This window comes from Miniopterus natalensis, chromosome 2 (assembly GCF_054644295.1).
Source record: "Miniopterus natalensis isolate mMinNat1 chromosome 2, mMinNat1.hap1, whole genome shotgun sequence".
NCBI classification, from domain to species: Eukaryota; Metazoa; Chordata; class Mammalia; order Chiroptera; family Miniopteridae; genus Miniopterus; species Miniopterus natalensis.
The window spans coordinates 81,351,284-81,367,024 of NC_142082.1; the positions used below are offsets into that span (position 1 = coordinate 81,351,284).

The 15,741-nt window shown below is 42.6% G+C and overlaps 1 protein-coding gene across 1 annotated transcript in view; it reads left to right on the plus strand.

Moving 5' to 3' along the window:
• The first annotated feature begins 3,050 nt into the window (after positions 1 to 3,050).
• LRCH1 (leucine rich repeats and calponin homology domain containing 1) overlaps positions 3,051 to 15,741 on the plus strand; it is a 185,926-nt gene continuing 173,235 nt past the window's right edge. The window contains exon 1 of the mRNA XM_087814361.1: positions 3,051 to 3,522. Coding sequence (XP_087670487.1) covers positions 3,216 to 3,522 — 307 coding nt within the window. The 5' untranslated portion in view covers positions 3,051 to 3,215. The remainder of the gene's footprint in view (positions 3,523 to 15,741) is intronic.

A 15,741-nucleotide genomic window follows, 5' to 3' on the forward strand; every position in this document is an offset into this window, starting at 1 on the left:
TGGACTATCCAAAAATGAGGCCACATAGGAAGACAAGGGGGAATAAAGATCAAAATATGGAAAATTGAACATATTATTTAGAATTCTTGATTGCACTGGCAGAAAACCAAATAAAATTGACTTAAGCAAACATCAATAATAAAAAATATAAATATATAATATATATTATATTTTAAAATATAAATATATTTATATACTATAAATATAATGAATATCTCATAGCAACCAAAGATACGAGTCAGGAACGGTCAGAACCTAGGGTCTGAACACCATCAGGATCCTCTGGATGCTCTGTCAAAAGTTCACTTCTGGACTACCCAAGACAGCCAGTTTGGTCAGTGGAACATGACTGCTTGTAGATGACTATATGTGTAGAGTAGGGAAGGTGGAACAAGAAGACAGTGCTGTTTTCAGAAGAAGTTAAAAAGGGTATTAAAACAGAGATGTCCACCTTATTGAAAAAAGAGTGAAGAAGCAAGACAGCAAGAAAGAATGGCTTGTTGAGTTTCTTGAGTATTTAGAAATAACTGAGATCAGTTTCAAGGGCCAAGTATTCTCCTCCATTTTAAGGAAAAACTCCTTTATTGAGGGACAGCGTTTGAAAGCTATATCAACAAATGACAACCTTTAGAATACTTGTCTATTGTACAATGCTTAATTACTAATATTCATTGTGCACTTATTACACACAAAGTACTCATCTAGATTTTGGAATATGAGGAGGCAGTTGCAAATATGAACATGTCCCTCCCTCAAGGAGTTTAGTCTTTAGTAATCTGTAGAAGGTAAAGCAAGCTATATTGATTAGGTCAACCTAAATAAGGACTGATAATTTGTTAAATAGCAAGTCCTGCACTCATATTCTGCCATTTCCTCTAAAAAAGAATTGGTGGTCTTTTTAAAAAAATGATTATGCTCTATATGATGCATCACCACAATTCGTGGTCTGAACTACAACTGCAGTCTGACAGGCATCCTCGGCTGTGCCATATAAACAGCTCACAAAACTACCACCTGGCTTTAGCTGAAGGTTTTCATGTGAAAATTTTTTCTGTCTCTCTCCATTCCTTACTTCCATTTTGGGGAAAGACCATTGAGAAAGGGGGAAGATAGGTTAGTTTTTATAAGTTATATAAGTAAGCTTTCATTTATTATTATTATTATCATCAAGCCTGGTTTCTAGAAGTCTGGGAGGCTGAGCGGAAAAAGGGTTGGCGAGAGAGGACGTTAGGGCCAAGATACCAGCAGGTGGCGCTTGTCTCCTCTGGGATTAGAGTGTTTTCCCTCCGCCTAGAATCCCTCAGCAACAAGTGCAGCTATGCACGCAAAGTCAGTGACGAAAATCATGCCATAGGTTAGCATGGAGTTCATGAAGTTACAAGTTCCAGTCTTTTGCTTAGACCATCACCTTTCTTCATTACCACTTAAAGACAGGCTCCCCTACTCAAAGGATTGTATTATTTTCTACTTGACCCACATCTTCATTTCCACTAGCCAAGTCTCTTACTGTGACTGTCAAACCTTGGGTATAGACCAAAAATAAAGGCCCTAGAGCAGCAATTTTTCAATCTTTACATCTCATGGCACACATAAACTAATTATTAAAATTCTGCAGCACACCAAAAAATATATTTTTTGTCAATCTGACAAAAAATATAGGTATAATTTTGATTCATTCACACCAGACGGCTTTTGTTATGTTGGCTATTGTCTTTTTTTTTTTTTTTTTTGACAAACTAAGGGACAAGAGGTCAGTGACCCTAACTAAATAGTCAGGTATTGCATGTTTTAAAAATTCTTACAGCACACTGGTTGAAAATCACTGCTCTAGAGAGTTGGAGCTGAAACTTTGAAAAGGAGTGGGACTTTATCAATCTTTCTGCAGGTCTGCCCTTTCAGCTGGTGTCAGATATTATATTGCACCCAGTGTGCCAGCCTTGATCTGAGCAAACATGAATTTGCTTGCAAGCAGTCATGTCAGTTTCCATGCTCCACAGGGGCAAGGAAAAAGAGCAGCAGCAGAACACTAATGTATTTGTGCACAGGCTCAAACTGTAACTGAGTTATTGGCTTGCTGGGGTCACTGGCTTTCTAACCTCTCCCTGCACCATCCAATTATGGGGCTCAGTCATCTATAGACAGCCCCTCTCCCTCATGAGACAATGTATTCTGTCCACCATAAAAACTACCCTCATTCTGAAAGTCCTTTCTCTCTGGGTCTGCAGTTTTCTACCATCACTCAGGGAATCTGTCCTTCCTGTTTGTTTAGGGCCTGGGAGTATGCAGTCAGGGGGGCAATCACAGAGTCTGAGGATTCCAAGTTCGAATCCAGATCCACTTCTGAGTGCCTGGGTTACCCTACACAAGTTTCTTAACTTCTTCTACAGACTGGAGAAAACATTTTTTTTCTGCTCATGGCGTTCCTGGCTAGTGAGATAACGTGGACTACCTAGAACAGGGCCTGGCTCACTGTAGGCACCCAAATGCCAGGGGCTCTCTGTTGGCTTAACAGCGCAGTGAAACCCTGCCTCTGGGGGAACCTTGGCTCAAAGAGCCAGAATAATTTGCAGAATTGAGACAATCTCTTATCTCCCCGTGAGCTCACTGTATTTCATTTTCCATTCATTGCCTGGTCGCCCTCTTCTCAGACCCCTAAAATCTCTTGTTCCCTTCTCGCCACCCCCCACGCCCCACCCCCACCCAGAGCAGTAAAAAGAAAGTCAAAAGGAATTCAACGTCTCAATGAAAATGAGCCCCGCACAGGCGCTCAGCCTCCTCCCCGTATGGCGGGTGCGGGGCAGAGCGCAGCGGAGCAGCGAGGGCCGGCCGCGCTCGCCGCGGAGGAAGTCTCAAAGCAGAACTGACAGTTTAGGGGAAGGAGGAGGAGAGAGCGGCGGGCGGAGGAGGGGAGAGAGCTGCCGAGAGGAGGGCGCAGGGGAGGGTGGAGACACATGCGCGCTGCCGGCCGCCGCCGCCGCAGTCCTTAGCTTCCCCGGGACAGGAAACCTCCGAGACCGAGCTGCCACTGCCGCCTCTCCGTCAGCCCCTCATTCCGCGCCTGCCACACCCTCCCCCCTTCCCCAGCATCTTTCGGTGGAGCACGCCCGAACGCCGCGCCTGGTGCCGTCTCCCCCTTCCCGGGTAAAGCTGTGACGCCCCCCGTCCCCCAGGAGCTGCAGAGCCGGGTGGGGGTGGGGGTGGGGGCCAGGGAGAAGATGGCGACGCCGGGAAGCGAACCCCAATCTTTCGTCCCTGTCCTCTCGGTGTCCGCTCTGCACCCACATCATCATCCCCACCACCACCACCACCATCAGCACCACGGAGGAACCGGAGCCAACGGCGGGGTTGGGGGAGGCAGCGGCGGCAGCAGCGGGGGCTTCAACCTGCCCTTGAACCGGGGTTTGGAACGCGCGCTGGAGGAAGCCGCCAACTCTGGGGGGTTGAACCTCAGCGCCAGGAAATTGAAGGAGTTTCCCAGGACCGCGGTTCCCGGGCACGACCTCTCGGACACGGTGCAGGCAGGTGAGAGAGGGCCGAGGGGCAGGCAGTGCGCGCGGAGCTGCCTGCCTGTCATGCCTTCCCTGACGCAGTGACCCGTAGGAGACGTTGCCTGGCTGGGGGTCTATCGACCGGTGCTGTCCCGAGTGAGGGACCGTGTGGGCGCGGTAGAGGCGGGCCCCGCGGAGGGCATGATGACCCCCCGCCTCTCCCGTCGGTCGACGGTGCAGCCTGGGGGGAGCTGGGCTGAGCCCCGCCGCCGAGCCCGCGAGCTCCCGGGTCTCCGGTCCCCCCTCCCCCCAGCGGCGGCCGTGCCAGGCAGGGGCCACCGGGCTGGGACTTGCGGGTGCGCCGCGTGCGCGCCGCGCAAGTGGGAGGTTTCAGGCGGCTGCGCCGGCTTCCTGGGCTCGGCGCGGAGGCTGGAAATCCGAGAGCCGCGTCTGCGCCTCTGACCCAGGCAAGCCCTCGTTGCGTGGAGGCGTCGCCCGTCCTGGTGGGGAAACCCAGACAAAGGTGGCGCGCCCTTGGCGGACCCTAGGGCTTGGGCGCGGTGCCGCGAGGCCCTCTGGGCGACGCGAGCGCGGAGGCTACTCGGTGTCTACTGCGAGGAGGTTCCGAGCTTCCTCTTCTGCGCCTGTGCGGGGAAAGAGCCGCTGCGATTGTGGTGAATCCGAGCCCGCAGTCACTTCGCAGGCAGTGGGCTGCGGTTCCTCCCTTTCAGCTAACCGCCCACACGGGTTGGTTCCTGCCGCCGACGCTACCTAGTTCTCAGTAACCCGATCTTTGCGGGGGCCCTAGAAGGGACGGCATGGCACATTAAAAGAAAAGTAATTAAAGTGAGCCGGTTTCCCTGTGTGAGCCAGACAAGTTGTAACTCGCGCCAATGAGCAGCCAGCTTTTTCAAGTTATGTCATGTGTTGACATATTTCTGAGAGGGCTGCTTTCTCTTTGGAGCGGGATCTATAAACAGGAAGGAGGGCGGTGGAACGCAGTCCGGGGCCTGGGATCCCTACATAACTGACTTGGTTTCCTACCATCCGGTTCAACTCCGTGGGGAAGTGCTTCCACCATGGCAAGCGCCCCGCATTTCCCAGTGCCCCGTTTGGGAACTGCTGCCCAGACCTTCTGGCTGCCGTCACCTCTCGAGCCCAGTGTCGGGCCCCTGGGTTCCGGATGGACGCTCAGCTCCACATCTCCCAGTTTCCTCTTGTGGGGAAGGAGGGGTCCGTCGAGGGAGCAAGCAGTTGGCTTTTGGAGCTAGGTTTCCAGTGCCTTTTTTTCTCCCTTTAATTCAATAAACATTTATTGAGAGTCCCAGTGAATATTTAGACAGAGTTCTGAGTTCACTGGAGGCAAAAAGGACCCTTCAGGGTCATTCAACTTTGTAATTTGTGTTTAGGGATAGTCAGGAATAGACAAAGTAGGGAATTTCCAGAGTTGAGCTGTCAACAGCTGGGGAGTCTCTTGATAGGACCTCTTAGTTACATTTTCTCAAGTGGAAATTATTCCAAGAATTGCTTGAATCATTAACTTAAAAAAATCTGTTCTACTTCCTTTTTGCCATAGAGTGTACTTGAACCATGGAAGGGTTGGACATGACTGCAGAAAATAGAGCTGGCATGACCAATAATAATAACGTGTTTTTAACAGTAGGGGGGCTTGAAAGTTGTTCCTTTACCTCAGTTATGCTCCCCTTTACTTCCAAAATTGGGTGAACTGTTATGTTGGCATTTCTTTGAGAAAACCTGTGCTTTTAAAAGCAGGGACAATATCTTTAAGGTAAGAACTTGCCATGTGAGGTAAATGCTTGCAGATATTCCTATTTTCCTTTCTTACTTGCTTGTGTGAGCTAAGGTTGTGAGTTTTACAAGTTTTAAATTCTGAACCTTATTTGCATGTGTTTCATGCTCAGAAAATTCTAACAAGTTAAACTAAGAGACTTAATGGTAACTCTCATCAAAAATGCAGTATTAGTAACGGGAGGGGGACTGTCACCTAAGTTTGTAGACACTTAGCACAACCCAAAATAGATTAAGAATATTCAATGTAGTTAGCTATTTTACATGAAATTTGAGTATCTGAATTTGTTAAAGATTTGCTTCTGCAAAATATTTTTGCCTCGGGTCTAAAGCTGGGTGTTAACCAAATGTATATCTATATATATTTTTTACTTTTCTTTATTTCTCAATTAACAGTTGACATTCAATATTATTTTATATTAGTTTCAGATATACAACATAGTGGTTGGACATTTGTATAATTTAAAAGTAATCTCCCCGGCAAGTCTAGTACCCACCTGGCACCATACAGTTATTGCAACATTCTTTTTTTTTTTTATTTAAATTCTCACCCGAGAATATTTTTCCATTGCTTTTCAGAGAGAAGAAGGGAAGGGAGAGAGAAACATTGATGTGAGAGAGACACATCGACTGGTTGCCTTCCAAACTAGCCCAGACCAGGGCCGGGAATAGAACCTGCAACCAAGGTACATGCCCTTGGCTGGAACTGAACCTGGGACCCTTCAGTCTGTAGGCCGATGCTCTAACCATCGAACCAAACTGGCTCGGGTTACAGTGTTCTTGACTGTATTTACTATGCAGTACTTTATATCCCTGTGACTACTTTATAACTACCAGTTTGTACTTCTTAATCCCTTCACCTTTTTCACCTAAACACCAACCCCCCTCCCATCTGGCAACTGTCAGTTTATTCTCTGTTATCTGTGAGTCTTTCTGTTTTATTATGGTCTTGAGATTCCACACATAAGTGAAATCATATGGTATTTATGTTTCTCTCTCTTATTTCACTAGCATACTATTCTGTAGGTCCATCCATGTCACAGATGGTAAGATTTCATTCTTTATTGTGGCTAATAATCCCTTTGTATATATGTACCATAACTTCTTTATCTAGTCATCTATTGCACCTATGGGCACTTGGGTTTGCTATTGTAAATAATGCTGCAGTGAGCATAGGGGTGCATCTATCTTTTCACATTAGTGTTTTGGATTTTTTGGCATGCCTTTTATTTCTTTTTCTTGTCTGATTACTGTGACTAGGACTTGCAATACTATGTTGAATAAAAGTGGTGAAAGTGGACATGCTTTTCTTCTTCCTGATCTTAAGGTAAAAGCTTTTAGCTTTTTCCTGTTGAGTATGATGTTAGCTGTGGGTTTGTTATATATGGCCTTTATTACATTGAGGTAGGTTTCCTCTATTCCAACAAATGTATGCTAGAGCTTTTATCATAAAAATATATGCTGGATTTTGTAAAATGCTTTTTCTGCATCTACTGATATGATTATGTGATTTTTATCCTTCATTTTGTTTATGTGGAATATCACGTTAATTGACTTGTAGGTATTGAACCAACTTGCATACCAGGAATAAATCCCGCTTGATTGTGGTATATGATCATTTTTGTGTTTGTTTTTTAAAATATATCTGTATTGATTTCAGAGAGAGGAAAGGAGAGGGAGAGAGAGAGACAGAAACATCAATGATGAGAGAGTCATTGATTGAGCCCACAACCCGGGCATGTGCCCCGACTGGGAATCGAACCCCGATCGCCTGGATCCTAGGTCGACGCTCAACCGCTGAGCCATGCCTGGCCGGGCTGATCTTTTTAATATATTGCTGAATTTGGTTTGCTAATATTTTATTGAGGGATTTTGCATCTGTGTTCATCAGGAATATTGTCCTATAATTTTCTTTTTTTTGGTAATATCTTTTCTGGCTTTGGAATCAGGGTAATGGTAGCCTCATAAAATGAGGTTGGGAGCCTTCCCTTCACTTGAGTTGTTTTTGAAGAGTTTGAGAAGAATAGATGTTAATTCCTCTTGAACATTTGGCAGAATTCACCTGTGAAGGCATCTGGTCCAGGACTTTTATTTGTTGGGAGTTTTTTGATTACTGATTTGAGTTCCTTGGTAGTCATCAGTCTGTCCTGATTTTCTGTGCTATCTGTATTATTATTCTTAGTCCTCTCTAGGAGCCTATTCATAGCATCATTTATAGCAAGGGAGATTGTGATTAGGAGAAGTGAAGTAATATGCTCAAGATCATCCCCTGACGTAGATGGTGAACCAGTGATTGGACCTTGACAATTTTACTTTAGTATTTACATTTTTGACCATATTCTATTAAGTAGGGAAAAGGTGGAGAGGAGTAGAATCTGGGGATTCAGTTAACCAATATTCATTCCATAAATGCCAGGTACTGTTCTAGGCACGAGGCATATAGCAATGACCAACAGACTCCTTGTATCCATTCTTACAGAATTTTCATTCTACTTTGAGGGGATTGGGAGATAATGAAGAGATTTATTTTTCAGGATGAGTAGGAAGAGTTACAGTAGAGATATAATATCTTTGTTTTTAGAAATATGCATGCTGCTTTGTATTAAAGGTGACTTGAGTTGCTTATAACAACAGCAGCACAAACGATGACTAGTAATAAGTAGAAAGAGGCATAATATTGAGCCTGATGAAAAGTATTGCACCAATATGTGCATCAGGAAAGCAACCATTTTTTCTTTTCTCCTAGTGCTGATTTATCAAGTAGTGTCATTTTGGGATGAAAAAGTTCAAGGGTGTTTGTATGATTGAAATAAAACAGATTGAAAAGAATGAGTAAAAAGAAGAAAGTGCCTGTCTCAGGCTGATTGCAGGAGGTTCTAGAAAAATAAAAGGAAGCCCTGGGACTTGGCATGCAGAACAATTTTTGAAAGTTGGTCTCATTAAGGAGAGGGTGGAGTCTATCACTGACAGTATCTTTGTGAGGTGGCTGGAAGCAGGAAAGGCTTTATGGGAAATGAAGAGCTTAGGCAGGAATATAGAAGTGTAGCTTAAAAATTTTTCATTGAGTTCATATGAGAGTGCAGAGGATGGTAGGAGATGCAGAGTGTAAGACAAGACAGGAATGCAGGAGAAGCACATAGTTCCAGAAAGCCATGGGAACCTCCAGACAGAACAAGGTGAGATGCCAAATACCACAGATAGACACTCTCTGCAAAATTCAGAGGAAAAGGTCGTTTCAGTTAAGGTGGCTGGGAAAGACTTTCATAGTGCAGGTGGGATTTGAGTCTGGTTTTATAGAATGGAGAGAGTTTGGATAGAAATGCCTATGAAGATTCTGTGGTTGGAAAGACAGTTCAGAAATGTGGAGTGAGAGCCTAACAGTCTGAGGTTGTAAATAAACAATAAGAGCATTTAAGCCTATGGTCATATTCTCCTACTCGACTATTACCATATAATGCTTTTAGGCCCTTTATTTGGACATGGCTGAGGTTGGGATTTGTCAGCCTTTGGGACTAAAGCCCTATTCTGAGCTAGCTCTCTCAAATTTGTGTACACATTCAAAGAATCTTCTCTGAGATTTGTGGGCAGGCTTATCTACTGAAGACTGACTTCCCCCACCCCAGTACAATTCTATAGCAACTGAGACCGTAGGATATTAGGACTCTTTAGTCATTGGAATTCACACAGGACTTGAAAAAGAGAAATCTCTTCGTTCTGAAAAACATGTTCTGTTCCATAATCTTAGCCATAAAGATTTTTTTATTACAAATGGAATGACACTTTTGAAATCACATACTTAAAATGTTATCTTTAGATTCAAATTGTTTTTCTGCTGTTGAATTAAATTTATTACTTATTGCTGTAACTATCATTTGTTGTGGTAGTCACTACCATATAAACACCTATTTTCATTACATGTATTTGAAGTACTTCTCTGTTCATAAATGATGAGTCATATCCTTTTCCTTCCTATTATTATCTTTTTTTTCTGTTGATTAATTTCCCCCATGTTAAGGCGTAGAGATTTCTGAAGTAAAAACTTTTATTTATTTTATTTTAAAAATATATCTTTATTGATTTCAGAGAGAGGAAAGGGGAAGGAGAGGGATAGAAGCATCAATGATAAGAGAGGCATTGATCGGCTGCCTCCTGCATGCCCCGGACTGGGGATCGAGCCCGCAACCCGGGCATGTGCCCTGACCAGGAATTGAACTGGATCCCGATCTCCTGGATCCTAGGTCGACACTCAACCACTGAGCCACGCCCGGCCGGGCTGAAGTAAAAACTTTTATAACACTAAGATAGTATATATGGTGGCTGGGAATCATGTTCAGATGTGCTCTTCCACAAGTCTGTGGGTGGTGGAAACAGTCTCCACAGCTCTTCTTATTGTTTGCATTATAGGCTGTTCTTTATTGAAAAGGAAGGAGAACACTACTTATGTTTCTAAAATAATAGTGTACAATTATAGGTCAGAGACCGTCTATAAAATTTCGGTCTGTGCCAGTTTATAAAGGACATCCAAGGTTTCACCTTCATCATTGAAATGATTCCACCGGATAGTCACAGCAACATCTTACTTGATTTTTGGCACACCCCAGTATTTTAAACTTTAAGTAATTTACTAAATTTTTTTAAGTTTTGTTGCAAACTTCAATTTTTCCTATTGTGGTTTATCAGTTCTTTGGTGTAAGCATTTAAAGGGTAGATAGATAGATACCCTTTGAAATCTGTGTGGATGTTGGTCATTTCAAAGGTCAGTTTCTTTTTACTCTTGCTTCAGTTGTGTACAGACTTTTTCTATTCTGTTACTCAACTTCATCATTGCTTATTTAAACATAAGTTGTTTCCCTATTTTTTGTGTACTTTTCTATTTTCCCTTTTTTAATATGTGTTTGTCTATATCTAATCTATATCTGTCAATATAGGTATTGATATAAAGACCTTTTTATGTTTCAACGGGGCAGCATTTGCTTTCTCTTAATATCTCCCTAAAGTCTTCTCTCCCCAGGTGCTGTATTGAGTATGCTTTTCCAGAGATTTGGCCATTTAAATGGCAGAAATGGTATTGACTTAAGGTTGTTATGGGTTCATTAGTCAGGCCACATAACTTGAGCTTTTGTCTGTGCGTCACAAAAACCTGTTTGTGATACTACTTTCTAGGTTTGGTTTAGCTTTTTGGAAAACTAGACTTTTCTGCCTTAGCCTTAGAGAGATGTCAGGGGAATCTGGCCTGGGTTTAGATCTAGTAATGCCACCAAGATTACCATTTGTGAACTCTTTCAATGATTGTGAACTCTTTCAAGGAATTAAGGTAAATTGGTGTTAATTGCAGTGTTGATTTCAAATTATAAAATTATAATCTATCATAATGGTTTAAGAATGTCATTCATAAAACCCAGCTACATTTACATGTCTAATGCCTTTGTGTATACCCTATAAGAAGTCTAGAGGCCTCATTCATTGCTGCTAATTTTTTGTTGCGTGGAAGTTTTCATGCACTAGAATTTTCAGTTGCTATATTTCAGATAGTTTTTTTTTGTGTGTGATGTAACTTGTTTAACAACAACAACAACAAAAGGCAAGAAAAGACTCCAGAAAGGTCAGATTTCCAAGTAAGCCTTAGTTTATGAAAATTAGGCTACCCGTATAGATGCAAACTTGAAGCATGCCTGTGTTTTCTTCATCTTTTTAAGAGTTCAGTAGTATTGCTTCCATGTACTGTAGTAAGAAGGCATACAGTTGGAAGCCATCTGTTCCCACAAAATAATTCAAAAATAAAGTGAGATTATTTATATGAACAGAAAGTTGACAACTGTGAGAATTTGGCTTCTCTTTGCAATAGAAGGGAAATGCTTTTATAGTCAGATTTCTGTATAGTTCACTGGGCATAAAGGAGGATATAGGTGGGAAAAAGAAAATCAAATTAGAGAAGAACAGTGTTTGATTTGTAAAACAATTATTTTATTTATTTTTGTTTGTTAAGAAATTATTGCTCCTCTGTTAATATAATGTTGATACGGAACCATCTCAATTTATAGTATATGCCATACTCTTCCAGGACATTTTTAAGTCACCAGTGTCAGGCTGTATAATTTTGGAATCTTCCTTGATGTTTGCTATTCTTTCTTCTTCTGTGTTTCCTCAGCCTCTTTGTTGGAGGGGACCTAAGACCCTGAAGATAAAACAGGGCCAGGAGACTTCCAACTCAGTGAGCCTTGAATTTTTCTTCACTGTTTTCTCCAAATGGTCAGAAAGAAGCCCCATTTTAGTTTTTATAATCCTCTGGCTTCTTCTGTGGCCTTATGTTTGACAGTTGACCTTGCAATGCAAGACATGGAATTTTGCCACACAGCATGTTCCTCTAATATTCTTTCATATTCTTGCTATTGATGCCCTACAGCATTAGGAGTAGCATCTATATGTCTGACCTAGTAACATTGGCTTAGCTCTGATTTGATTCACTTTATCTCTGCAGGCAACAGTGACAAGTTCAAAGGTCGCATCATCCACAGACTGCCTCACTTGGCCTTCCTCTAGAGTGCCTTCATTTCACATTTCCAGGTCATTTCCCTCACTTCCCCTTCCTCCTGCCCTGTAAGATCCTGCTTACCCCACTCTCATTTTGTCCAGTCCCCAAGCCTGTTCACAACACACAGAATCCCTGCCAGCCCCTCCTTCAGATCTGAGCACTGAATCATGCACAGCCTTGAGGCACCTTTGCATTATTTCCTTATGGCATTTTTTGTCAATTATTGCCTTCCTCTTTTGGTACTTTTCCTATGTTTAAGCTCTTTCCGCCTTTATTGGCCTGTGAGGTCTGGCTAGGCAGGGTTTTTCCTTATTTTTTATGTGCCCGTCATGTCTACCATAGAAAGTGCTAGATACACATCAGTGGATTATTCTGTCCCTTCTTTCCTACTCACAGCCCACTCTTAGTCTGTCCACTACTAATTCATCATCTTGGATCTCTCATGATGCCATCCCCTACCTGTGCACATTTTGCTGGTCTGCCATTTTCTTGATGGTGACCTTATTTTTTCTCACATGGCCCTTTTTTACTTCTCAGCATTGCCCACTGTATTAGTTGGCTTGGGCTGCTGTAACAAACCACCACAGACTGGGTGGCTTAAACAACAGAAATTTACTTCTCATAGTTTTGGAGGCTGGAGTCCAAGGTGTCAGCAGGGTTGGTTTCTCCTGAGACGTCTTTCTCTGACTGTAGATGGTCATCTTCTCCCTGAGTGTCCGTATGGCCTTTCCTCTGTGCCTGTACATCCCCGGTATCTCTTGTGGGTCCAGATATCCTCTTATAAGGACACCAATCACATTGGATGAAGTCCCACCCCTAGGAGCTCATTTAACCTTAATCATCACTTTAAAGGCCTGATCTCCTTTATTCTGAGTTACTAGGAGTTAGGGTTTCAACATGAATTTATGGGGACACAGTTCAGCCCAGCACACACTCACCCCTGGGGTAGCTGGTAGCTACAACTCCTCCCCCAGCCTGAGTAAACTGACTTTGTGCCTCTACAAGGCTGCCCTTCCACAAGTTTGGGACCTGGCCTGTCTTATTTACCATCCCATCCCCAGGATCTAGCACAGCACTCATGCTGTTCCTGCCTGGGCTCAGTAAATGCTATTGAGCACGTGAATGTACCCTGAAGTGGGGAAGGAGCCATCTTTATACTTAAAAATGGGTGACTCTGGCTTGTCTGGTGCCCTTCTACTCCCTTACTATCTCTCAAATTTAGTATCATCTTTTTGCTGTTTGGCAGGGAGGTCCCTAGAAGTTACTCTTTTAACAATAGTTAAAGGTGAGCTTGCTTCCGCACCAACATTTATAAGTGTTTGATAATCAATGTTACATTCAGAGGTACTGTGAGTTACAGTGAATTCTGAAGGAGATGGAGGGGATTTTATTGTATCAAAGATTGCCTTAAATTAGCAAATCAAGTAAAACCAAACAGTTTTTGAGCGCCTATCATGGGTAAGGAACTATGGATGATTAAGAAAATAGAGACATAGTTCTACTACCTACTTTTCAGAATTGCATAAAGATTAAAGAAATAACATATCCCTTATCAGATGTATCATTGGAAAATATGTTCTTCCATACAGTAATTTTCCTTTGCATTTTGTTGATGATTTCTTTTGCTGTGCAGAAGCTTTAGTTTGATGTAGTCCCATTTGTTTATTTTTTTCTTTGTTTCCCTTACCCGTGGTGATATATCTTTAAAAATATTGCTATGCAGGATGTCTGCGATTTTATTGTCTATGTTTTCTTCTAGGATTTTAATGTGTTACGAAGTCAGAAGGGCGGGGGGACTGGATAAAAGAAGGTGAAGAGAGTAGCCAAAGAACATATATACATAGCCCATGGTCAGACAATAATAGTGTGGTGAAGGCCAGGGGAGGGGTGGTGGGGGCTAGATGGAGGTGGGCAAAGGGGGGATGGGGGATATGTGTAATAGTGTTAACAATTAAAAAAAAGTATTTGAAAGAACTGTACACATGTGGTATTTTCATTAATGTGTCATTTTCAGATAAAGTCTTTCAGCCCTTAGCCAAAGTGGCTTTCTTCTCTCTCCTTTCATCAGTATAGTTTAGAGGTTAAAAATTAGGTCTCTTAGGCCTCAAAGACTGGGTTCAGTTGTTGGCTTTGTCCATTATAAATTGTGTCACTCTGACCAGATAACTTAAATCCTGAGTATCCATTTCCTCACCTGTAAAATGGGAATAATATGTACTTAGTAGAGCTGTTGTGAGGACAATGATTATAATAGGTAATGTTAAGTGCTTTCTTTGCCAAGTATTACTCCAAGTGTTTTGTATGTAAATATATGTATTAAATATGTATAATGTATGTAGTACCTCATTTAACTCTTGCTAAGTGTTTGTTTTAATTGTGGTAGGAGTTTAATAACCCAAACTCTTCTAGCTATTTTCTGGGTTCCACCCAACTTTCTGTATCTGGTTCAAATTCATCTGACTTGTAGTCTGAAGAGGGAGTTTAGTTAGAAACCATCCATTTACATCTCTCTCTTATTTAATAGCTGAAGATACTGAGGCCCAGACAGCTTAAGTCATTTGACCAAGGTCACACAACAGGGTGGTGGGTGCCTGAGCCAACACACAGTCTCACAACCTCACACCAAAGGGCTGTTTTTGTAGAGCCAGGAGGCAACGTCGGGATGAACGGGGGACCTCCCTATCTCTATAGAGTTCTCAGGTCAAACCCACCGAGACGAGCCTTGTGGAATATCCTTAAAAGAACAAAAAATAACATGTGGGCCAAACCTGGGGAAATAAAATACAAAACTGATAGTGGTTATATATTAAATGTGTTAGTTTAGGGTTTTACTGCATGCAGTTTGGGGGATATGCCAGAGCCCCGTGTAAATTGGATTCCAAATACTAAAAGGTGTGTGGGAAGTCCTCAATTCACAAACTAGAGGGCCACCATAGCCTTTCAGAGCAAGGTTTTTCTTAGACCTTAGAATATATTTTCCTGTGGAACTAAAGTAGTAAGTGGTGGTTTGGTTCTCTCACTAGCACTCTATTTAAACCTAGTGGAGGTGGGCCTTCGTGGTAATAGTGATTTCTCACTGTGTTTTTGTTTTGTTTTGTTTTGTTTTTTTGTTTTTTTAAAATGCAACCTCAGTTCTGCCATCAAATTATGAATCTGGAGATCTTGGCATTAGGCTGTGAATGAAGCCTCTTGGGGATAATTCTCTCCCCTGCAAAGTCCTTGCAATCACTATGTTAGTAAAGACTTGGTATCTCCACTGGAAATTTGCTCAGTGGGAGTTCTGAGATACTGCGCCCTGATAGAGCCCTTAATGTCTTCCTCATAGACAGTGAGTGACAAAGACAGGATAACACAGCTAAGTGCTTCATAATCAGGCTGCCTGGGTCCTTCTGCAGTGGTTTCACAATTTCAGTGTGTGTGCTCTCTTGTGTCCCAGTGTCTCAGACCCTTTCTCTCTCCTGGCAGCTGGGCAGCCCTGTTTTTAATCTCTTTGTACCACATGGTTTAGAAGAGCCCTGTCACCTTTGAATGAAAGACTTCAGCTTTCAGGCGTAATCACTTTCCAGAATTCTATGCAACATTCTTTGGGTTTTCAAAAGAACCTTAGGTTACTGTGGACATTGTAGGACGTGCTCTTACAGGATGCTCATAAGTAGTGTTATCTTAAATCCAGGTGTGCTGGGGACAGTCTGGTTTATACCTCTTACCCTGGTCTAATGAATAATAGCACCTCCTTTTAACACGTCCTGATTTGGGTGACATTATATGGTCACTCTACTCATATGGTACCATAGACACCATCTATCAAAAATAAACTGAAATGGAGACAAGCGACTTGCCCATTACCACCCAGCCGGTTAGTGCCAGATTAGATTTAGAATCGAATGGCTTACCCTAGTCATCTTTATCAGC